At 38.4% G+C, this 26,481-nt stretch overlaps 1 protein-coding gene across 2 annotated transcripts in view; it reads left to right on the top strand.

Moving 5' to 3' along the window:
• Window positions 1–26,481, top strand: part of LOC129776573 (DNA polymerase zeta catalytic subunit) — a 36,369-nt gene that overhangs the window by 6,730 nt on the left and 3,158 nt on the right. Inside the window, exons 4-8 of one of the 2 annotated variants that reach the window (XM_055782296.1) lie at window positions 8,458–10,504; window positions 10,564–10,728; window positions 21,276–22,312; window positions 22,373–22,943; window positions 23,116–25,461. In XM_055782296.1, coding sequence (XP_055638271.1) covers window positions 8,458–10,504; window positions 10,564–10,728; window positions 21,276–22,312; window positions 22,373–22,943; window positions 23,116–23,301 — 4,006 coding nt within the window. In that variant the 3' untranslated portion in view covers window positions 23,302–25,461. Of the gene's footprint in view, window positions 1–8,457; window positions 10,505–10,563; window positions 10,729–21,275; window positions 22,313–22,372; window positions 22,944–23,115; window positions 25,462–26,481 lie in introns of those variants that run through there. The other variant, XM_055782295.1, reaches the window with a different exon arrangement.

The following is a 26,481-nucleotide window of genomic DNA, read 5'->3' as shown; positions in this document are numbered from 1 at the left end:
TTCCATGGTGTATCTCTGTAATCTAGTTACAAACAACGAATTATTATCGGATTTGCCGAATATTCCCACCAAGGGTTTGTGATCTGTGTACACCTTAAATTTTTGACCAAAAAGAATTTGTGAAATTTCTTCACGGTACAAACTAATGCCAATGCTTCTAAATGAAGTATAGGGTATCATTTTTGTGCAGAATTCAGCGAAAACGATGTGAAACATATGGGTTTTTCTAATCCATTGATCTCATGAGCCAGAACACCTCCTAATCCGTATGAACTAGCATCCGAGACGACAATCAACGGCTTGTCTAGATCACAAAATTCCAACAAATTTGCATTCAACAGAGCCTTTTTGCTGAACTGAAATGCTTTTTCGCAGTTTTCTGTCCAATCGAAGGTTACATTATTGGCCAACAGAGCATACAAACTTCTTAGCTTAGAAGATAGATTTGGAACAAATTTGTTGTAAAAATTGATTAAACCAAGAAATGCTCTAAGTTCTGTCACGTTTGTCGGAGCTTTAGCTTGACTAATAGTGGAAATTTTTTCAGGGGATGGTAAAAGTCCCTTATCTGTAACAAGATGCCCTAAATAAGGCAGCTGTGTCACGAAAAACTTGCATTTCTTGAAGTTTACTTTGATATTTGCTTCAGAAAGTCGCTTGAGAACTGAATCCAAAATTTTTGCACATTTATCAAAAGTGTCAGCCGCGATAAGAACGTCATCAAGATAGCAACTAACGCCTTCAAGCCCGTGCATGACCTGGTCCATAATTTGTTGAAAAATTGCCGCAGAGCTTGAAGCCCCTTGCGGAAGTCTATTATAAGTAAACAAACCCTTCATGCCTGGGAAGATATTAACCCACAACACCTCAAAAATCTAGTTTAGTTTCCGAACCGTTTGCAAAAACTGTTGAAAGCCAAGGGAGGACACATTAACTACTGAAGACTCAACAGGTTGAATCTACACCCTATGTTTAAATAAAACAAAAAGTTGGCACTTTATTTCGACAAACCTTGTTTTCACTATTGTTCAATCTTTCTTGAAGAAAAAATGAATTTGCCGGACAAGTCTTTTTTTATGTAACAGACAATAAAAGAACATGATGAATGAAGTTTAAAAACAAAAAAAGTAACCTTTCACTTCTATTTCAGTTTTCTGCACAAGAAGGTAGGTGAACACTTTTTCCTGGCGGTGACTGTAAGTGTCAATCCAATTTGGTTTAGCATCTAGGATTACACCTAGTTATTTCACTGAAGCGCTGCATTTTATCTCCTCTTCTCCAAGATGCAAAGACTACAATTGCTGTTTTTGTTTTTTTTTTGTGTGTGCAACGCTGTGACTATTTAGATAATGGGTATTTAAACATGAATACTGTGTGCAAACTGGTATTTAGATAATGGGTATTTAAACATGAATACAGACTTTATGTATCCATATAATACTTTTTCCGTAGTTTTAAACAGTATTGACGATAAACTCATTGGTCTGAATGCCATTAGGAATGCATAAGGGTCCAAGAGATGCATTTAAGTGGAAATTAGCATTCAGAGCTCGACACTTATTTTCTAGACAAAAACTATCTTCGACAAAGTTATTACATATGATAGAGCGCTCATTTTCATGTTATCAAAAAAAGGGTGACCAAAATTTTCAACGAAATAAAAAAAAATTTCTTATCTTTATAGATAGTGGTAAACATGTTTCGACAACGTTGTAGTCCCAGTTATTTGAAACATATTTGAAGAACAAAGTTTTTGCCTACCTCTTGAAATATCCGATATAGCGCCTTTTTTCCAAGTTGCGTTAGGGTCACCATGAAAAAAACTGTTTTTTTTTGCTATAACTTTTATATTTCAAATTCTACATACAAACTGTCTTCGAACGACCTTTAGAGCTTACTAATACAAACATTTTGTGATGCAGAACTAGTCAATATCTCAACTTCACTCAAAGTTATTGATATTTCTTCTTAAAAAATATGCTCTCTCCATTGGCTTCCCATTCTATCTGGGGCAAGCATAAAAAATGTTTGTTGACAGAATTTGATAGAACAAATTTCATTCTATATAATATGTGATTTTCAAAGATATGTTATTTTTTTGTATATGAGTAAATTGAAATTGAAATCATGAGTTTTTGGGTGAAAACCTATCAATAACTTTTGGGCAGGATTAAGATATTGATAAATTCTGCATCGCAAAATGTTGGCAATGATAAGCTCTAAAAAGCAATTTTTATGTAGAATTTTAAATATAAAAGTTAGAGTAAAAAGTCAAAGGAGGGGTGTTTTCAAAGACACGACCGCATAGTTGACGTAGGATTCCGTTAGGCTATCTGTTGGTTTTGGATATGTTTGAAGAATTACATCGTTAAACCCTTTGATAATGATTTGGTGGTCCTGAAAAGAGCCTTTTTGTTTGGTTGTTGGGTATTGTTTGTTCACTCCAGTCGTTGGATGTCGCGTATCAGATAAAAGATACCGAAGTGGAACGAGATATGATGAAAATCGCCCTCTGTGATCATAGACGAGATGCCTCCTGTGTTATGTATGGATGAAATAAAGAAAAAAAAAACTCACCAATGTAATATGAAATAATCACCAATACCGAACACAATAATCATTCAGTTTTCTCATCATTAAAAACATAATACTTTAATATAGAGAAAAAAAATATTTGAAATAGAAAAGGTAATTTTATTTTAAAATTTTAGCTTTCTGAGTGTTTATTCAACTCAATGCGAATTTTAATGGGACTAACAACACTTAATACTATATGTAGAGTATATGGGAAATCACTACCCTGCTCTAATTTTCTTCACTTTTCCATTATTTCTCGCCGTATAAACTTTCCTTGGGTGAAAATGAACACAACAAAACAGACGGCTCAAACCAAACGACTCGTTCTCGAGCCGAAACACACCTTGGTTTTTACTTATGAAAATTGAAATAAATCGTTTCATATATCATCAAGTCATTTTTAACACAACTGGTACCATATACAATTTTACGCTTACACTTGTGCTAAATTTTTCACAGTACACGATCGGTCATTGATATGAAATTTCACGAAGCGACCAACATTAAAGTTCCAAATTTAAATTTTATTTGCTAGAATTAATCGTATTACTCACCTTACTTGCAATACAAAAATGCCCCCGACTTGCATATACTTGCAATGTCGATTTCCCCCAGGCAGATTTGTTTTAATGTCTCTGTTATGGAATACATTTCGGTAAGAACAAAAGTTCCCCCTACTTTCATGTATTTGCAATGACGATTTCCCCCAGGCAGCTTGGTTTTGATGTCTCTGTTAGGGACCCGTCGCATGTCTCGTCAATTTCGACCAATAAGAAGTGGGTATTTCCGTTAGGATAGGGGTTGAGATTTTTCAATTGTCGGATGATTAGTTTCATGACATATATTTTTTTCTTCAATATAAAAAATTGTTATGGAGTGCCGAAATCGATTGACGCGAAAATTTCATCAATCCACCATGAAATGACTGAGCAATAAGCGTTTGAAATTGGACATTTTTCACGATGCGATCGATATTCGATTTTCAATTTGTACCCCAATATGTTCCCGAAAGACGTAATCCTACGTCAAAAACCGTTTTTTCATGGTTACCCCTCATGATTTCAATTTTAATTAACTCAAAAACGAAAAATAACATAGTTTTCAAAAAAAGACATCATGTAGAGTGAATGTTCTTTCAAATGCCGCCAATAAACTTTGTTTATGTGTGCCCCAGAAAGAATGACAAAGAGAGTATTTTTTGGGAAGAAATATTAATAATTTAGAGTGAAGTTCAGATATTGACAAGTTCTGCATCGCAAAATGTTTGTATTAGTAAACTCTAAAAGTCTTTAGAAAACAGTTTGTATGTAGAATTTGAAATATAAAAGTTAGATAAAAGAACAGTTTTTTAATGGTGACCGTAATGCAACTTAGATAAAAGGCGCTATATCGGTTATTTCAAGAGATAGAAACAAACTTTGTTCTACAAAAATGTCTCAAATACCTGGGACTACTACGTAGTCGAACCATGTTTACCTCTATCTAGAAAGATAAGAAAGTTATATTATTATTCCATCGAAATTTTGGTCACCCTATTTTTGATAACATAAAAATGAGCGCTCTATTATATGTAACAACTTTGTCTTAGATAGTTTTTGTCTAGAGAATAACTGTCGAGCTCTAAATGCTAATTTCCACTTGAATACATCTCCCGGACCATTGTGGATTGATTTTATCACGTTTCCCCGCTGAAAACTACTTCAACAAGTCTCCATACCGGAGGAATGTGCCCTAGTACAGTGATTTGTCTCTAGTTGGTCATCTAGCTAATTGGACAGATCTGTAATGCGACACAATAATTAATCATTTGATGCTCTAATTGGACGTTTTTGTAAACATCCTTTGAGCAACACGATAAATTTTAAGGAGTGCTTTCAACCGTTTTCCAACCATCACTAGATTATGTATTTCGCACACTTTTCTAATGGTTATTTGTTAGATTTTCAATGATTTTTTTTGTTTGGTATGTTTTTTTTCTTATGCGTAGGCTGAAAAAACGTACCGTTTTTAACGGGACAGTGCCGTTTTTTCGACCGATTTAGACTGTCCCGTCTTTTTTATCAATTTGTACCGTATTTTGAGTATAATTCTCATATTCCGTCTTATTCCACTATCATTATTTTAAATTATTTTATTCGAATGAACATCTGATGAATGAATTGGGATTTACACTGTTGTATTCGCAGATATTTTACATAACTGTCTTCAACATGCAATCGATATTGAAAGTTCCGTTGTAAAACTTTATGCATATCTTCATATTTACACGATTCGTGTAGAAAAATTGAGGGGTTTTGATTCGTCGGTGAACATGATGCTAAATTGTTTGAGCCGGCTAACACCCGATTCCCTTCTATCGAGAGGATTATTAGTATTTTTGAAGGAAAACGCTCTTATTTTGTTTCACAAGAAAAATGTCATGTTGTACCACGGGATTTAACGGAAAACCGATGCTTGAAACTATGGTTGCTTCCTACCAGAGACATCAGTTGGTGACCTTTCAAACAATTATTCGTCTTGTTGAAAAAGACGATGTATCTGCCACTGATATTGCCGTTGATTTTGATTATTTCATTAGATTTATTATCATCGTCAAATCGTTCCCAAGGTTAGCCTCAAACCGTGGTTCAAACGTATGTACTTCAGTCGGGATTTCATTCGCAACTTCTTCTGACTCATATCCAAACACTATTCGCTAAACGCACTGTTATTTCGTATACCAGCAACAATATCTGCGTTTGACGTCAAGGTTATCACGACATTGAGTATGTGTTTGGTCGTGCGAGGTGTATCTTGTAGCCAGATCGAATTTAGAAAAACTCTCTTCGGGCCCGAAGGAAACAACCCGTTGCAACAGGTGCGAGATATGTTGGCTCGATTGAACAAATATATCTTTTCTTCAAAATTATCATTCTCCGTGTGTAAACATCAAAATTATCCAAATCTCCTTCTGTTACCCCTCCCCCCCCTCTCTATGATGAAATTGCGTTTGATCGATTTCCCATCCTATCAACCGTAGAATAAGCAAATTATAAATATACATTAGAATTAAAAATAGATTTGGGATTTAGCTCCATCAAATTGATATAACCTGTAAGAATAGAAGATTTATAAAAAAAGTAGAACTCTTCAACATAAAAGGAAAGACGTATTTCTGACTAGTGAAGAGCAAAGTGGTCTTGAAAGTATAGTTGATTCAGATGAAACACAGTAAACGAAATCTATACAAACTGTGGATAATTTTACTATACTGCGTTGGAGTATATTGAAAAATGAAAAGTTAGTCTAGTAAACACACAACAGTAAAAATGATTTTTTTGAAAGCCCATTCCTAACTAACCATTCAAATTAGCATTAGTAAAAATCCTCCTTTTCAGATAAATGAAAACATGTTGTTTGATGAGTACACAACAACTAAAGTAATTAAAATTGATGAGATAAGGTGGTGGTGGTTAATCTTTGCCGGTTGCAAATCGTTGGGTGCAAATATTCTCAGAAAAGGAAAATGAATTTCTGTAGTGTAACTTAGCTTAGTTATTATAGTTTATCTGTGTCTTGTAGTACCGCATCGGTTGGTATGATTTTTACATGATGAACAATATGTGGACAACGGAAAATTCACCACTCAATATAGAACTCATATATACTTGTCAAATAGGACATTCATCTGGATTATGACAAACTTTATGAGAAAATATCTAAAAATCATAATTATCTTAATATTTGTTTCTGGTGAAGAACAATACAGCCATTACAGGCCAAAGCGATATAGCGGTTCTCAGATTTTCGTTAAAATTGGTAATTTTGTTCCGTATCGCAAAATCTTGGACCCGTATTTTTTGTTTTTTAATTGGGATGGTCCGGAAAATCAATTTTCCCCCTTTCATCCAAGAATTTCGGGTCTAATATTTTCCTATTGGGTCAGCCCACTTATGCGACACTGAGTTGTGCCTCGGTATGTCCAATTAGAACGTTGTAAACGAACCGTCGTCCTTTTTAAGGGAACCTAGCCCGTTCGAGTGACCTTTAGTAAGATTCCAAGATTCTTACTGAGTCTTGCAACAATTGAGGTACTTTCAATGCTTTCGCAGTTATTTACCCAGGATTTTCGTTTAGATCGTCTTAGTTCTCTTAGGGCCATTTGTTACACCGAGGAAAGTTTCTTGTCGAAGAAACTCTCTTTAGTGGGCAACTACTGCTATAGATAATGACTATCGTTTCGTTTAGTTCTTTTGAAGCTGATTTAAGCTGCTGAATAGACCTTATTCTTGTATTGAGATTTTTTGACTCGAGTTCAAGTGAATATCGTTCCCTGTTTTTTTTTTAATCACAATATTCTCTCTGTACCTTCAAGCCATCATCTCATTCAAAAATAATGTGCCTGTGATCAGCCAAAAACGCCTCTTCCGAAACGTGCCAGTTGTGTATTTTCCCCGAAATTGCCGGACTACACAGTGTTAGGTCTAGGACTTCTTGTCTGATGTCTGATGTCTGATTTGTAAACGTTGGTTCATTGCCTTTATTGGCAATGTCAGTATTGTTCGAAGAGAGAAATTCGAAGAGACATTCGGCTCGAATGTTTATGTCAGAACTACCCCACAAAGTGTGATGAGCGATGACTTCTATAGAGTAATTTACGAACGCTGCAACTTCATGGGGAGGAGGCTCAGGGACATCGGCAGGAAAATAAGCTGACGCCATTATTATGCCGGATCTTCCCTTGGCGGTTGATATCTCAATTCTGATCCCGACGATGTCTCGTCTAATGAACTCAGTTATAGCAAAGCATTTAATGTTTGCATTTACTAAGACAGCAGTTCTTGGGAAATCAAGGCTCTTGAATTAGAGCTCAATCCATTGGGTCTTTGATAAAACTCCTAGACAGCACACTCGACGCTACTTTGGGGTGATGGAAGTTTATTTACAGAACCTTAGTGTTCTGCTTTAGTTTCAACCGCTCGTTTGGTTCATTTGAAATAGTCGGAATCCTATCTTTTTCGCAAAGCTTGATCGAAGTTCCTAAACCTCTTGCGGTAATCGCTGAGTCTGTACCGCTTGGCCCAGGAACTGCCAGGTTGTCAAGCTTCGCGGATTTCTAAGGTTCACCGCGTAGAAGCTTCTTTTTACCAGAATCCTTGATGACTTTTCTTTGCGTGGAACCACAAATTTAGCGCCACTAGTTCCAGAAGACCTCAGATTTCCAAAGTTTTTGGAGTTTAGAGATTTCGTGTTGTCGGAACACGAATTGTCTTGTTTGTTGGGATTATTCATAAAGGTCTCACGATTTGCACGGTAAAGAATGTTAGCTGCATCAGTGACCAACTTAATGCGGTAGGGACACAAAGTACTGTGGAGGGCGCCCTGGTACTCCACATGCTCCGTTAGTGGCAAGGTTTTCAATAAACCTTAAAACTTAAAAATAGTGGTTTTGAAGGGGTTATTATTAATTTCAACCGAAAAATTCATAATAAGCTTTATTGTTTCTATCAGCTAAATTGGAGCTCTCAACCCGCTTTACAATATATTCTTTAACATCCAGCTCCTATCTTTTCTTAATTTCACTGCAATATCGATACCAACAATTCCTGGTGGGAATTCAATCAAATTCGTCAAAAATCACGATTGTTACTCCATTGCATTTACGACAGTCAATAAAATTTCACCCCAACATTGAAATATTACAGTTTTTCTTGGATTAATATTTGAATATTTTTTTACAAACTGTATAAAATCGAGTCCAAAATTGTATATAATCGAGTCTGTATATAATCGAGTTCGAACTATATTGCTATGTCAGAGCACGGAATCAAACGTCCGTCTCTTCCAATTTATCGTCGAGGAATGAAAATTGTCTGAATTGCATTTTATTTAATTTTACAGGAACGCCTTACTCAACGACAGTAACGACGACATTCTCGCGATTCCACAACTGGACGGTGCTCACAGCGATCTCCCCACTCTGACGACGAAACGTACGCGTGAAAATGGATCGCTGGCTACTGTTAGCGTCAACGGTGTACAGACAAACGGCCACGAGCCACTCCGGAAGCGACTACGCCATTCAAAAGAATTGAAACAACAAAATGGCCACGGTCCGAAAAAACGAGTACTCACGAATGGATCGATTTCGGCGTCTTTATCGCCTCGAGCAAGCAAGCAGATAAAACTGGGACAGTCCAAATCCGTCGGGACACTAACGAACGGAGCTCCCAAGAATAACGAGATGCCACCCCTCAAGGAAGCTAAAGTCAGATTATCAAAGATTGATTTATCCAGTTATCGGCTTCCACCACGTGAATCGCCGATTAAGGACTCCAAACGAGACTCTTCGCCGTACGATGAATTTCGGCTGGCCCGAGAGTACGATATAGCCAACAACTGGGATCCCCAAGAGGGACTGTCGCGTATTTCGGCACCCAAGCGTCGGGGTCGACCAAAGAAGAACAAACCAAGAGGCGGTGGGTGGAAAATTCCCAAACGTCCACCCACTCCCGAGCCGGAACCCGAGATCGATGTGGTTCTCTCGCAGAACTTCCAGAACATTATAAAATTATCACCGAAAGTTCTTCTGAAGCCACTCAGCGAACAGCAGATGAAGGATCTGAAGCCGGAAAGGAACGGCAAAACGAATGGTGCGATCGAGACGATCGATATTTCTAGTGGGTCTGAGGTTGTTCTTGTGACAGATGAAGAGTCTCGTTCGTCTGCGAGCCAGAAAACTCACGAGCTACCCGAAATTTCCCAGGATGCGAGTCAAATTGAGTCATTTTCACCCCAACACAATCGATTACCGATTGACGGTTCGCCAATGGTCGTAACAGATAGCGTGGAAGATGAAGAGGATGAGGATGATCTCAGGATCAAAAGTTTCTACGAACCAACGCTTACGTTTGACGATTTCGACGAAATGGGATCTGAGACCGACGAAAGCATGGTTGAGCCTCTCAAATTTCCCATGGCTGAGAAGGATCCGAAAGCTATTATAACGCTGAAAGAAAATCCACCTTCGATGGAAGATGCGTTGCGAGCATTGCAGGAATTCCAGATACCACAAGTGGTGAACCAAGAACCTTTCTACAGCAATCCCGCCGATGTAACCGGCCGGAAGGAAGTGGGTAACGTTGTTTTGCACATCGCAGGGAACAATTTGAATGACATGGAAGAGTTCAAGAGTGTTGTTAGTGGCCTTGGGTCGATTAATCAAGCCCGGTATGAGAAATTGAGACTTGTTTACGGCGAAAGTCTGAACCAAATTTTGGGAGAATCTCACTCTCGCGTGAGTAGTGGCCGAATCAAGGAACTGCTTGCATCCGAACGAGCCGTAATTATTCATCCTGCGGCAAAACCACCCACCAAACACGAAGCCAAAGTTTGGCTCAAAGCAGTGGGAAGTATTAAGGCCGACGAAGCTGCCATCGAGCAGGACAGTCCAATCAAAATAAAAAAGATGCAAGCAATTATGAGTGGGGAGCTCACGGATGATGCCAAGCCGAGGAACAAAATTGACCCCGAAAGCACACTCAATCTGAGTTCCCTGATTACGGATGATTATGAACAGGGTGGTAGCGAGAGGAAAACCCTTGTATCGCAAATTTTTTCGATGAATACGAAACATTCACCAGGAAGTGCCTCGCCAGCTGTTTTCACAGCCTCAGGCGCAGATCGGTTGGAACTGTTAAGCTACAGCGCGAGGAGAAAAAGAAGAAAACATTCAAAAGCGAGACTTTCATTAAGTGTTGCATTTAAACGGTTAAAGGAATCCACGCGTACTGAAGAAAAAAGTATGGCCATTGATGAAGTTTCATCTCAAAGTATCGAGCCTGGGCAACAAGAAGAGATAAAAGACGACGCTGTTAATGCTTCACAGATAACCGACCAAAGCAATCTCTCCCAAAGTCCGAACGTTACAGCATCCAATCAAACAACGGTATGTCCGCGATCCTCCTTTGTCTTATGAGAATAACATTATTCTTGTATAACTCACAGATTCCTCACAGCGCCGAAGTGGCATCCATGAAGGAGCGGCTTCTTTGCGAGGGTCACCCACAGCTGGACAATACGGGAAACATTTCTGCCACGACGCCTAACAACAACACCTACGGCTTCAAGGTTAACTACGAAAATCTCCAACAGGCCAAAGCGACGTGCGAGGTAAGTTGAACCTTGTACAACATCCAACTAGCGCTAGACTTATGAATGTTATTAACACCAAGTGTCTGCTCGTATGTTTATTCAAAATGAACGGTGTAATATAAGTATCCTCGTTTTTACTGAAACATGCTGTGTCCTTATTGTTTACATATAATCATATCCATGCGGTTGACAACTCTCTGCTCTTTGGTTGATTAGATTCATGGTTTGGGACTCAGATAGAATCTTTTATCGCTTATCTTCCATTCCAATTGTGTCCTAACGATACAATTGCTTAAATGAAAAAAATGAAATTCGTTTTATTATGAAGTACTATTCTCTCAGGTTTAAGGTGATTAATGAATGGACGAATGAACTGCAAAGCTTAAATCCTTTGGAATACAAACAAGGAAAGAACATGAGTTTTACATACATGGTTCGCGGAAAACCACGACTCTAAAACTAAATCTCATTAGTCTGAGATTATTTTTCTTATAAGAGGTATCTTTCGTCTGAGGAAAAGCATTTATTGGGAGAAAATGGTTTCTTCAACTTTTTCACGTCTTTCTGGCAACTGGATGATACGTTCTCGATAACACGATGTCAGTTTCGAAGTAATGTACACATGACACATGTATACGACATGACCGCATTGTTGAAGTAAGACTACGAAATTATTTTATTCTATTCGCTTGTTATAACTTCGGATATTATTTTAGAATGCATTGAAATTTCAGAAATAACTCTTCAGTAGAAAGTTTTAATGATTCCTAAAAAAGCCAACGATTGTGTGTTTATGTAAAAGATTGTTGATTGATAATTCATTCTTGCCCTCAGTAAACAATACATAAGGATATGATATGTCTCAATTTGTTTCGATAAGTCGCGATTCCATTGAGACGACTTACACGATCATTCGTATTGACATTAGTTCAATTCCACAAAATTGGAATGACTGGCAATGATGAAGAAAATTTGGATTTTCTGATCTCGGTTCATCATTACTGGAATACTACATGGGCTGAAAAGTCCCGGGATTTTTCAACGGATGGCGCCACTAAAAATGAACAAGATTCATTTAAAAATGAACAACATTCATTTCGAGAGGCTCATCTGTCACTAGCTTATGTGTGAAGTTTCATGACATTTCGTTTATTTGTTTACAAACTACAGTTGTTTTTGTCTTTTTTATCATTAGACTATGATGATGGTGGTATTTTATTTGTTTGTACTCGTTTTTAATTTATTTATTTTTTTTTATACATTTCGAGTAGTCCACAACAGTTTGAGCATCGTGCACGTGAAACGGCATAGAGAAGCTTAACATTGAGCATTGGCTAAAAAAATGGTTCTGTTTTTAATAAAATCATATTCTAAGGGATTGAAAGTGGAAATTGCGAACAAGCTAGGGAGAGCTCAACCGGAATTCTTGTAAATTTTTCTTTTTTACAGATGATTGACGAGATCTTTCTGTGTTGTGGCAGATCTCATTGCAGATTCAGATTGAAGCGATTATACCCCAGTTTGAATGAAGGGCCTGAAGTATCGGATGGAATTAGGCTTAGGTTTGCTCAGCTGTCTGGTCTCGAAAACGATTAACAGATCGTTGTCGGGTATCCAGTAAAGCGGGATTTCCTTTGTAAATTGAAAGCTGGTATGGATATAGGTATTAGGTTCGATTCCTGCTCGGTCAAGGGTCTTCCCGGATTGGAAATTCTCTTGACATGCCTTGGAATATCTAGCGTTCATGTAATGCCTTTACTTGCTCTTTCGAGTGACAATCTATGTATATGCTCTTAACTAATAATATACTGGTTTTGTTTGTATTATAAAAGAAATCCATATATATATATATATATATATATATATATATATATATATATATATATATATATATATATATATATATATATATATATATATATATATATATATATATATATATATATATATATATATATATAGTTATCAAAGAAAATTCGTCCAGCTCAAATCGTTGTAGGAAAATAAAGTGGGACCGTCATCATTATTACATAATGAATAGAGTACTGTTTTAGGTGTAGGTGCATGTGTGTGTGTTTTTTTATCTTTAGACTATGATGATGATGGTATGTTGTTTTTTTTTTCTCCAATTTTTAATAATTTTAGTTATTAGATTAGTTTAAAAATAATTGTGAAGTCTACAAGAGTTTGAGCATCGCGCGCGTGAACCGGCATAGTAAAATTTGAAATTGAACATTGGCAAAAGTGATTTTTTTCTTTGTTTTTGTTTTGTTTAATAAGATCGATCCATTCCAAGGGATTGAAAGTGGAAACTGAAAAGAAGCTAGGGATAGCTCAACCGGAATACTTGTAAATTTATCCTTTTGACAGATGATTGACGAGATCTTTCTGTGTTGTGGCAGATCTCATTGCAGATTCAGATTGACGCGATTATACCCCAGGTTGAATGAAGCGCCTGAAGTATCGACTGGAATTAGGCTTAGGTTTGCTCAGCTGTCTGGTCTCGAAAACGATTAACAGATCGTTGTCGGGTATCCAGTAAAGCGGGATTTCCTTTGTAAATTCAAGGCTGGTACTGACATAGGTATTAGGTTCAATTCCTGATCGGTCAAGGGTCTTCCCGGGTTGGAAATTCTCTTGACATGCCTTGGGAGAGTTACTGGGCCTGAAGTGTCGGCTAGAATTAGGCTCGGGGTTGCTCAGCTGTCTGGACTCGAAAGCGATCGCATTAGTAGATCGTTCTCGGGAATCTAGTAAAGCGGGAAATCCCTTGTAAATTCATGGCTAATGCTGATATAGGCATTGGGTTCGATTCCCGATCGGTCAAGTGTCTTCCCGGATTGGAAATTCTCTTGACATGCCATGGAATATTTAGCGTTTAGATAATGCCCTTACTTGTTCTTTTGATAAACAATCTATGCCAGTGGTACAACCGGACCGTTTTTTGTTTTTAACTAGCTTACTGGTTGATTTGATATTACAAAGAAACTCCTCCATATAATTATCCACAAGATAACTCGTCCAGCTCAAATCTATGTAGGGGAAAGAGGTGGGACCATCATCATTCTTTATAAAAAAAAGTGTAACTACCTGAGCATTCGTATAGAAAATGAAAAAAAAAGGAATATCGTATTTTGATAAAACATTTTTTTGATGGGATAAACCACTGAACAATCAATGCACTTATTGACGAAATGTTATTTCACTTTTGTTTCATCGAGAACAACAGTTTATCGGTGGTTTAGTGAATTTAAAATGGGCCGTACAAGCACCGCAGATGCATCTCGCTCCGGCCAAAGAGTCTACGAATCCAAAAATCGTAAGATAAGTGCATCGAATCGTTTTGAACGATCGTAAAGTGAAGTTACGCGAGTTAGCTGAGGCATTTGAAAAAAAAAACGAGTGGGATAAATTTTGCACGACATTTTGGATATGAAAAAGCTCCGCGCGATCGGTGCCGCGTTTGTTGATCGTCCAACAGCCGATTTGGCGTTGTTGAAGCGTTATCGATTGAATTTTTTTCGACGTTTTGTGACAATGGATGAAACGTGGATCCATTACCACACTTCTGAGTTCAATAGGCAGTCTGCAGAGTGACTGACAAGCCATGGAAGTCGGTTAAAGCGGTTTTAGCCTTTGTTTTTTGGGATGCGCATGCCATAATCTTCATCGAAGGGAAGGGAAAAACAATTACCGGAGAGCATTATGCAACGTTATTGGACAAACTGAACGACGAAATAGAGAAAAAACGGCCCCATATGACGAAGAAAAAAGTTCTGTACCACCATGACAACGCACCGTCGCATACTCCCTTAACACTCCGTTTACGGGACCGTCATTTTGACGCATTTTTGTTCCAGCTCTTGTTATGACTTTTATGCATTGATCAAGGTAAATATATATTGATGTTTTTTGATGGTTTGAAATATTGAAGTTATCTATGTGGTATACCTATCTGCACGGATATGTGTCAATTTGACACGATCGTAATGTAGACAAAATTTTGCGTAAGTATGCAAACATCACTAACTGCTACTAGCCTAATTATTTTTAAGCTTTTAGTACATTATTTGTATTATTATTATGTTTAACCGTTTAACTTAGAAAGTTTTTTTACCTTTTTTATTCTCGGTTACCTTCTTAGGTTTCCTAAACCTAAACTCCGCTGCCACGATTGTAATTCGATGAACACTGCACGCGATGAATAACGGAATATATCGCTGGTCGTAATGGTTACCCTCTCAGGTTTTCTGAATAGAATTTCGCAATCAAAGTTTGATAAAGAGTAACGGGAAATATTGCCAGATCGATTGGTTTTAATTGAGCTCTCTTGGTTACCTTCTCAGGTTTCCCAAAGATATCTCTCCGTCGTCGTGATTGTAATTCGATAAAAAGTACGCGCGAGAAATAATTAAATATATCGGGAGTCTTATGTGTTTTAGAGGAGTTCTTGCGGTTACTATCTCAGGTTTCCCAAGGACAATTCTCAGCCGTCGCGATTGCAGTAAAGAGTACGCTCGATAAATAACGGAAGCGGAATAGGGCTGGTCCGATTCGTTCTACAGGAATTTTCTCGGGTAATTTCTTAAGCGGCCCTAACACGATCAGTAGCATCCACATTATAAGTAATGACAATAAGAGCAAGAATCTTTCCATTCCGCATTATCATCATTCTTCAACCCTACACGATCATTCTCATCGTTTGCAGGAATACAGCAACTCTAGCATTCATGGTCGTAAGAGAAATCAACACATTTTCGAAATGAAAATTATCAATGAAAATTAAATTTATTGTATCAAATAAACATCCCCATCAATAATTTGAAAGGTTTTCTGCAAACAATGAAAAAAACTTGAAACTTGTTTCTAATAATGATTTCTAATTAGAATTCCAACAATTTGATCTGTTTATATAATGTCTTTCAGGAATGGATGAAGAAGGTTCTGAATAATATGTTATGAGCATAAAATAAAACATTTTAAAATGTTTTTCATTGATCTATTAACAATTTAAAACTTTATTTTATCATAGTAACCATTACCATCAATAAATATAAATGAAAATCATTTTTTTCGCATCAAATATGGTGCTCTATGTAGTACGGTAACAGGGTTTTCCGCAAATGGTGAAAAAAACTTGAACTAAAATGATATCCGGATATAATTTTATTTTATAATAATGAATTTTAGTGGGGATTTCAGAAAAAACATAGAAAATGTATTAGGTAAGGTTGAGTGCCACGTGTTTTATGCATTCAAGTAACAACAAGTAATAACTTTCATTCAAATTTTAGAAATTTAAAATTCTTTTGGGCCCTCACAAACATAGATTTTAACGCAAGATGTCGCACAGTATCCTGGACCCCACGAATGATAGTGTCCCTGCCCTATTACAGAAATGATGGAGCGAGATCAGAAAATCTGGATTTGCATCAATATTGCCCGTTATATAAATTTTTTCAACCTTACACGATCATTGTTATTGTCATTCTGATGAATTAGTGTCATTATTATTTATCGTGTAAGGGACTCTTTAGGTTTATCAAAGACAACCCTCCGTTGTCGTGATTGTAGTTCGATAAAAATTGTGCGTGATAAATAGGCTATATAGCCAGTGCAAATAATTTTACAAGTTTTATTTCTCATGTTATCTAAAACTAAATTTCTGCTGCGTGTTGTGATACATAATTTTTTCCGGATTTCGTTCTGTCGTGTAATTAATAATTTGCGTTTACGTGATCACATCACTTACCTCAGTGAATCCTGATTCTTTTCTCTCCGCAGTGTGTTCTTTGTGCAATTTCGCTTGTTCAAAGCAACTACGAAGTGTACATTCTTCTCAAGCTCAAGCTCAAGCTCAGCCAAACTAACAAACGAAAACGTCATAAAACTTCATTTATTCCGACTAATAGCATTAGCTCTTGCTGAGATTTTATCGAATATTTGTAGAAGTTCACTGCTACAGAAGCAGATACATCTCAGAGCAACTTGTGCATTTGTTGCGAGATTGGAGCAAATCCGGTGTGCTTCTTTAACACTACACTGTAAATTAACTTTCAACACATCCCGATTGGCATCCTGATTTTTTACATTGAATAATCTTAAAAATAACAGAAAATTTGCTACTCTCCCATACTGGTACAGCATTTGTACCATTTATACTAATATTGCCATAGTAATATTAGAGCAACATGAGCGATCGAAACAAAAGACACATTTCAAATAAGCACGCATTAAAGCTTCTCGCATACTTTGCCTGGCAAAGTTTGTCACATACATAAGTCCGGCCGTCCTTGGTTTGATCTCCGTTTGACATCGTTTGGACTTTTTTTTTGGGTACAATCCCAAGCTGACGTTCAGTCTGAGAGCAGGACATTGTCTGCTCCCATACATACAAACATTTAAAAAAAGTGCTTTTATTTGTTCATTTCACCCTTCAGCACATGAAAATGCATTTTTTCTGCCGAAGATGATATGTTTTATGTCAACGCAAGTTTGGGTGTAGAAGATTTTGTCTTGAAATTTTATTTAACACTCCTATACTCGCGCATAGGTCTATCAGACCGAGAAATCAATAATTCGTTCATTTCTCAGAAAATATCAACACTACGACTTTGCGATTCTCTCTAGCTTCGTCATTCGTCGTTCGTCATCGTTTAACGTATCGCATGTGTTGGTAAGAAGGGGACGTGTGTCACTTTTTTAAAACTTTCGGACTGAGACACCGACGCGAGTATAAGAGTTATTTTTTTGGACAAGTGTCTTTTTCATATTCTAGAATATTATTGAATGTAATGTATAAATTAATGTTAGTGGCGTGGAATATTTATTGAATATAATTGTAAATTGTAAACAGTAAACTATAAACTAATCGGTGGCTCATGGTTATTTTCACAGTTTCGCTTTCGGGGATATTTTTTATAATTGTTCATTATAAAAATCGACAAGAAAACAATAAAAAGAAAAGGAAGTTCCTAGAAATTCTTTTATATCATTTTTTTTGCCCAATCTAAAAAAAGGCATTAATTCTTAGTTTACCAAGAATATAGAGACAAATAATATTAGAAATATGGAAACATTATATTCCAGAACCTTTATCATCTGGCAATTATCTAGAAGGTCGTTATACATTCTTCTTTTCCATAAAAGACCCGAAAAACACGCTACAACTTAGGATTGGGCGATCTTTATTGTAGCTTATTGCTTATTGTTCAATCTTTCATGACAAAAGGCATCTTCCCAACGCTTTGGAAGAAGGCTCACATTTTCCCCGTTCATGAAAAAGGCGATAGAAGACAACTACGATAGTCGACAACTACCGAGGTATCTCCGCTCTGAACGCGGTTTCTAAATTGTTTGAGCTTGTAGTCATCGAATCGATTTTCACTCACTGTAAACATTACATATCTATCGATCAACATGGTTTCATGCCGAAGCGTTCCACCACAACGAATATTCTTTCGTTTACGACATATATTGCTGACGGAATGTCCGGAGGTATGTCCCAAACGGATGCGATTTACACGGACCTGTCCGCCGCCTTTGATAAAATCAACCATGACATTACGGTGGTTAAATTGGATAAGCTTGGCTTCAGCGGCAATGTTCTACATTGGCTAACATCATATTTGATCGGACGCTCTCTCGCGGTTAAAATAGGCGATTGTTTCTCCGCAGAATTCCCTGTTACATCAGGAATACCTCAGGGGAGTCATCTCGACCCTCTGATATTTCTCATCTATTTTAATGACGTAAATTTCGTCCTGGAGGGCCCTCATCTTTCATTCGCCGATGATATGAAAATATTTTTCCACGTTAACTCGGAGGCTGATGCCTTCTTTCTTCAACAACAGCTTGAAATTTTCCAGAAATGGTGCGTGGAAAATCGTATGACACTGAATCCAAGCAAATGTTCCATGATAACTTTCACAAGAAGAAAAGATCCTATTCGCTACAACTATTCTCTCGACGATGCTCCTCTAACTAAACTTGACTGCGTGAAGGATCTAGGAGTGTATTTAGACTGTAAACTGAATTTCAAAACTCACGCCAACTACGTGGTTGGAAAAGCTTCCCGTAGTCTTGGATTCATCATGCGCACTGCGAGAGATTTCATCAATGTACACTGCCTCAAATCTATGTTCAGCGCTCTAGTTCGTTCAAGCCTTGAATACTGTTCAGTAATTTGGAATCCGCACTATCTGAACGGAGTCAACAGAATCGAAGCTGTACAAAAGCGATTTGTCCGGTTCGCCTTACCCTGGAGTAACCCCCATCAGCTACCTAGCTATGAAAGCCGGTGCCAACTAATGGCTCTTGACACGTTGCAGGTGCGAAGGGATGTGAACCGCGCCTTATTTGTATATGATGTGCTATTGGCTAGGACAGAATGCCCAGTTATTCTGGAGAACATCAACCTTCTGGTTCAATCTCGAACTTTGCGTGACCACGCTTTCCTCCGAGTTCCTTTTCGTCGTACCAATCATGGATACAACTCAGCCATATTGGGTCTTCAACGTCTGTTCAACAGAGTAGCCTCTAACTTCGACTTCCACTACTCAAGGAATGCGGTTCGGCAAAATTTTTCTGAACAAATACGTAGTTTTCATTAATATCATTAGGGCGAAATTCCGCCTGTTGATAACGATTAAATAAATAAATAAATAAAAAATCGATTTGTACTGAAAAACTAATTTACAAAAAAAAATTCTGAGATCGAAAACGAAAAAATCCATTTTCTCGAGTACAAAAGATCGATCCATAAATCGGAAATCGGAATTAAAAAAACGATCTTCTAAGAATCGATCCGAGAACGCCCAATCCTGCTACTACTGCATGAAATGTAAAAAATATGTTTGTTTCGAGCATGCAGTCATGGTATGTTCTGATTTTTACTCCAATAAAACCACAATCGATTAATACGTTTTTATGTTATTTTATAGCTCTTTATATTTTCATGAATTATATTCAGCTACATACTTTTAATTAACAACAGGAAAAAGTCGAATTTCGTTATTTGTGTTGGAGCATAAAAAATACTCTGTTTTGAGGAGGCTGAATTAGATGACTAATGAAACTGAATGCGGACGAAGAAAACATATTTTCTGGAGTTTTTTCATCAATTATACCCTATGCTTCACATAAATACCAATGAAGCCTAAAAAATACACAATAGCAATATAACAGAGAAGTTCAACTTTCGGTCTGTGACCCTGTGCGTGAGTATACGAGTTATGATTTTGCACGCGAGTACAGGAGGGTTCATATTTTCTAATGTTTTGATTTTTCTAACTATAGTTTATTTGCTTTGACTTTTTTTTATTTTGACAACTAAATATCAAATGATTGGTTTGGTAGAAGTAAGTATATAAAAACTGTCGGTAGCTCTAGTGTTAATGACGTTGTGAAAATTCCTGTTGAGTGCTACCTATTGATCACTAAAATTTGCAAATTATAATATAATTGAAATATTCGATGGGTTGTATCCGAGACACGATCGCTTAGGACGTAGGACTACGCATTTGTTGGTTTATCATTTCGCATATTATTTCTGAATACGTCGAAATTTCATAAATAACTTTTTAGTAAAAAGTTCCCTGAAAAGGTATAATGGCTTACGTGGTTTTGTAGAATCATTTCGAGAAGCAATGATTCTTTCTTGCCTTTGCGAAAACAATACACTAATTGGTCATATGTCTAAAATTGTTTCTTTATATCAATGCACGCATTGCACATAGTATTAAACGAGAGTAATCTTCCGTGCATCGCCATTCAACACGCGTCCAACAGATGCACATAGCAGAATAAGCGACCTGTGTTGTTTCGGGCACAGAAAGATTCTAAGAATTTTCCTCAGAGGAGATGCAATACTTATACGCTACTATGCAAGGGCGGAGTTTACTTCGCAAATATTTTCTTTTCGCCATCCCCCTTCGTTGTTTCTATTCTAGCGGCTGCATAAGTCGCCGTTATTGGCAGCTCTGCTCGGGCGATTTATTGGCAGCTCTGCACAAATGGACAGAACAAATATATGGGGAAATGGGAATGCTTCCAATTTTCATCAATTTAAATCACATACATACTATGGGATTGTAATATATAGCATATCAAACAAATCTTAGAAAAATCCGATTCGATTGGTATGCAAATTATTAAAATCCGTTCGCGGCAAAAATAGTTATTAACGTTAACTTTATCTCCTGTTTTCTGATTTGGCACCTTTAATGTAAGACGTAGTCCTACGTCAAAAAAAGTGCATTTTAAGTGCATCGAAGAGAAGTCTTATATTGGGTCATCAACTCTTTGACAAAGTTGTATGTGATACTTTCCGTTCTGTAGCACCCACATCATCGTGTTCATTGCATTTTCAAATACTATCATTTGCTGCTTTAATCATCCGTTCGCTCTAGTCAACCCAGTTTTAGCCAAGGCCAAGGTCATATTTTGAAACAGGAGCACATTTGTCAACCATTGTACGCTGTACCATAACCTGGGAAGGTAACCCGAATAAAACGAACAGAAAGCACCTAATTCTTACCCCTTTTTCCCCTTTTTCATCATTCCAGTACAATTATCTAACCATAATGTCGGTTGAAGTTCACGTTCAAACGCGTGCCGATTTACGACCTAACCCGGCAATCGATCCAATCTCTGCCATTTTCTATCGCATCCATAATGACGTCCCCGAGGGACACCGACGGGCACCTTCTGTGTGTGGTATTATCCTAAACCACGAGCATAGAACGGCCGACAGCGAACGTTCCGATCCGTTCACATATAACAACTGCAGCTACAGTGCTGATGTCGTGACGGTACCAAACGAGCGAGAGTTGTATGAAAAATTTCTGACATTGATATCCTTCTGGGATCCGGATATATTTGCTGGATACGAAATTGAGCAGGCTTCCTGGGGCTTCGTTATCCAGCGCGGTTATGTGCTGGAGATGAACCTGATGAAGATGCTGTCGAGAGTTCCCACGGCGGAGAAGGTACAGGTTTCCGAGGAGGAAGAACAGGACCTGCTGGAGATGCACGAGTATAGTGCTGGTTTGAAGATTCCCGGCAGAATACTGCTGGACATTTGGCGCCTGATGAGACACGAGATTGCACTGACTTCGTACAGTTTTGAGAATATTACCTATCATATCCTACATCGACGAGTACCGCGTCATTCGTTCAGACATCTGACGAGGTTGTGGAATAAGTCGTACTCCAAGTGGATCGTGCTGGAGTACTATCTGGAACGGGTGAATGGAAACCTGGAGCTGCTACAACAGTTGGATTTGATCGGACGGACCGCAGAGTTGGCGAAACTTTTCGGCATACAGTTTTACGAGGTTCTCTCAAGGGGTTCCCAGTTCCGGGTGGAGAGCATGATGTTGAGGATAGCCAAGCCAAGAAACTTTGTTTCGGTTTCACCCAGTATACAGCAGCGTGCCCATATGCGCTCGCCAGAATATCTTCCGCTGATTCTGGAGCCAAACTCTAGGTTCTATGCCGACCCGTTGATCGTTTTGGACTTTCAAAGTCTGTATCCGAGTATGATCATCGCGTATAACTATTGCTTTTCGACATGTCTTGGACGAGTGGAGCATTTGGGACAGTAAGTATCCAATGGTTCGGACAGCAGAACAATCGATGTATTCAAATGATTTCATTGCAGAGCAGAACCGTTCGAGTTTGGCGCTTGCCATCTTCGATTGTCACCTCGGATGCTGAAAGCTTTGGTGGAAAAAAATCTCATCACGGTTTCGCCATGTGGTGTTGTGTTCGCTAAATCGAGCGTTCGTGAAGGCATCCTGCCAAGAATGCTGAACGAAATACTGATGACACGACTGATGGTTAAGGCCTCGATGAAACTGCACAAAACGAATAGCGCTCTGCAGCGGGTGCTGCATTCCCGCCAGCTTGGCTTGAAGCTCATCGCAAACGTGACGTATGGATACACCGCGGCCAATTTCAGCGGTCGGATGCCATGCGTTGAGGTCGGCGATAGTGTTGTCAGTAAAGGGCGTGAAACTCTGGAGCGGGCCATCAAGATGGTGGAAGCTACGGAACGATGGGGTGCGAAGGTGGTGTATGGTGATACGGATTCTCTGTTTGTGCTCTGCCCCGGTCGGACGAAAGAAGATGCGTTCAAAATTGGGGAGGAAATTGCTGACGCTGTGACAAAGGATAATCCACCACCGGTGAAGTTGAAACTGGAAAAAGTTTACCAGCCGTCAATCTTGCAGGTTATTATATTTAAACCTTAAGCCACACTACATTCATCTTTCAAGAAACCTTCTCATAAATCGCTGAATGTTAGGTTGGGGAAAAAGTAATCCATTATTTTGCGTGAAATTCAAAACTTTAACACTAGATTGCACAATCAAATTATTTTGACTGCTTTTCAATTTCCATTAGAATGCGTGGAGCGATTGTACGCAACAATATGCTCTCTCAAGCCGAAATCGACGAGACCAAGCAGCAGGCGCAAAGAGAACTAAGCTCCAGAACAAACAGAGCAAGCGATGTATCGAAACGAAGTTCAGTACGGCAGAGCAATTCATTCGCGAGTGGGGCCCGCGAATCATTAGCATCAGTGGATGACACAGTACAATCCCCTGAGCCGGAAGACCCACAGCCAGATCAACATTTATTTCGCGATTTGATCTTCCATTACGACGAGGTGATCTCACAGTTTCGCAACACGAACCCTTTGTCGCGCCCCAGGATTCCAAAGTTGTAGCATTCCCGCAGGCTGACAAGTACAGTAAAGCACAAGAACGAGCACGTTCTTTCGCTCCATTTGGTTGATGCTCAGAATTACTGTGCTGTTGTGGCCACAGCTTGAAGTTTGGGATACCGCGTGAGGCCAAAAGATTGGAGCAACGGATCCAATACAAGCGTGTCGCAATTTGAAGGCTGATTGCGTACAACAGAGCCATCAGATCGTCGAAATTATGGGCCCTATTCCAGAAAACGAGACGAGCAATTCGTCTCGTTTCGTCTCGGCTTCAGTCACTGTCGAGACGAGCAAAATATCCCATTCCAGTACGCGAGTTTCATTGAAATGTTTTATTTGGTAGACTGGAGAGACTTCAGTCAGTTTTTCTCGATATGATCAGTGATGTCAGATGAGAAGACATGTTTTTGTTTTGAGAAAAACAACAAACAGTTTTAAAATTGATCAATCGATTCTCTTTTCTCAGTGCCAAAATATTTAAAAAAACATAACAAAAAGAAATATGTTTCATATATCTTTTGGTTTCATTGATATTTTTCCTCGAGCATATGGTTTTATCACTCAGACGTTTTGTTATTATGGATTTATTGAGGGTAATGTTTGTTCACCTAATCAACGATTTATCAAGAAAAGTTTTAAATCTATATATACGTATTTCCAATAAAGTAGTTGTTTTGAATTACTCATTTTCGTTCAATATGTGAAGACCCTTTTTGTGCCGTGTTCATATATTCAAAACAGTAATCTAGCATCCCTGGATATGAGTTCAATGTTTACATTTGGTTGTGTTGTTTGGGAGAGGTCCATTTGAAAATATGTAAAATCTTGCAATTACTGAATTGAGTTTGATGGTTGCAGTTGAAAACATACATTGTTTATGCAATACTAGTTTAGCCGTGAAACAATTTTTGAAGATAAAGGCGGAGCAGAAGAATACCGATGCTTTCAATCAACAAGGTGAACAAACACATCAAACAAACTAGACGATTCGACTGATTCATCGACGAGCGCGGCTAAACGGTCTGTTTTTAGTCGAGCTCGGCTTCTGGAATATGAAAACAAACGAGACGAGCGCTCGTCTGCTCGTCTCGTTTTCTGGAATAGGGTCTATGTCGCCAAGTTGTTGTAATCGTGCGGCCTACTGAACTTCGCCAGCTGGGAGCTCACTAACTGACGGAAAAAACTCGACTCGCTAGTACAGTAATTGAACGTCTTATCGAAACGGCTGAATCGTTACTCTGACTCTGCAAAGCGCCAAGAACAAAATCGGATGTTCAGAGATAACGAAAAAGCGTTCTACAACCAAATAAGCAACGAGAAGCCGGACTACAGCGAAGGATTGCCAAATATTAGCGATGTGACGAACTTCTGGGCTGGTATTTAGGAGACCCCAGTACAACATCGCGACGAGCAAATGTGGTCAAAATGGGAGGAGAAGACTTGTGGTAAAATTAGAGAGATTCCAGCTACCATCGTCGGAGAGAACGCGAAGCCTTTGCGGTACCTAAGGAACTGGCCAGAACCGGGCCCCGATGATGTTCAGAACATCTGGCACAAGGAACTGACCGTCGCACATCCAAAGATAGCCGAGTGTTTCAACAAGATGTTACGTGGCCCACACAACCTTCTTGAATCCGCCACCCGTGGCGTCATCTTTCTCCTCCCGAAAGACAGCAGCACATTGAACCCATCAAAGTACAGATCGATAACGTGCCTATCGAGTCTGTACAAATACTAAGCAGCATCATAACTGCCAACATTTTTACTCACTGCGAACAACATCACATCATCGCAGAAGAACAGAAAGTGTTGCATATCGACCTTACGTGCGTGTAACGACGTTGTCGAATCATTGCAACCTAATCCAGCGCAGAACATCACACAGATACAACCTTCAACAATTGTCTATTGTCCTGCTATGATGTGAAATCAAAATATAGGAATGTAGTACTTTCTTCCATGTTCGACCTCAGAATTGTGCAGGCGTGTATTTAATAAAAATGTATTCCTTTTGACTGTTACCATATTTATTGTGAAATTAAATAAATCAGTTTTGACGTAGGACTACGTCTTTCATTTCTATACCGGGGTGTAAAATCAAAGTTTCGAAAACGAAAGCGTTACGCCGGAGACCGAGATTTTGAGTGTTAATAGCTCCTAAATAACTGAACGAAATGGTATGATAAACACTTCATTCGAAAGATAAAATGTCTACGCGTTCTATACTTGTTATTTTCTGATCCGAAAACTTGTTTCAATAGTCTTAAATTTGCTTTCAAAATAGGCTATTGAAATCACCAATCGGTATATAAGCGAGCGCCGCTCGGAAATCCACTCAGTTCTAATTGAACAGCGATTGGAGCATGTTGTCGCTGTTGTGGTGAAGCTCTTCATTTATCATGAAAGCGCGGATGAACGGTGTCACCAACAGCCTGTTTGTGCACCTTAGGCCAGAAGGGAATCCATCAGGAGGAGAGTGATGCTACAAACGGTTCCCCGGGAAGATCTCGAAGCAGCCGCTACACACACACATACACGCACGGAATTCTTTCCGTTTGGATCGAGAAAGATCCGGAAAATAATCTGCCAGTTCCTCTAGGAATTTAAAAATACATTCATGTGAAAGAGTTTATTTGAATGTTTTCTATCCATGTAACGCTGTGACCAAATATGTTTCAATCAAGTGCTATTAACAGATGGTTATCGAGTTAGCATTAACCACTGGTGGGCTTCCAGTATCGAGGAAAATGTGGAAATATCTAATCGTTACTGAAAATAATCTGCCAGTTCCTCTGGGAATTTAAAATTACATTCATATGAAAGAGTTTATTTTAATGTTTTCTATCCATGTAACACTGTGACCAAATACATTAGGTTTTGTGATTTTTCAATCAATCGCAATCAACAGGATAGCTTCTGAAGATTATTCTTCCCCATCAGTAGGATATTTCCGTATCCAATATTGGATGCATAAAACCTTGTGCCTCCAACGTAACGCTCTCGTTTTCGAAGTTCTCCAAATATTCATTCATTCAGAATGAATT

Source organism: Toxorhynchites rutilus, chromosome 3, assembly GCF_029784135.1.
Source record: "Toxorhynchites rutilus septentrionalis strain SRP chromosome 3, ASM2978413v1, whole genome shotgun sequence".
Lineage (NCBI taxonomy): Eukaryota > Metazoa > Arthropoda > Insecta > Diptera > Culicidae > Toxorhynchites > Toxorhynchites rutilus.
The sequence above is the reverse complement of the archived record's forward strand: the minus strand, read 5'-3'. Positions and strand labels throughout refer to the sequence as shown.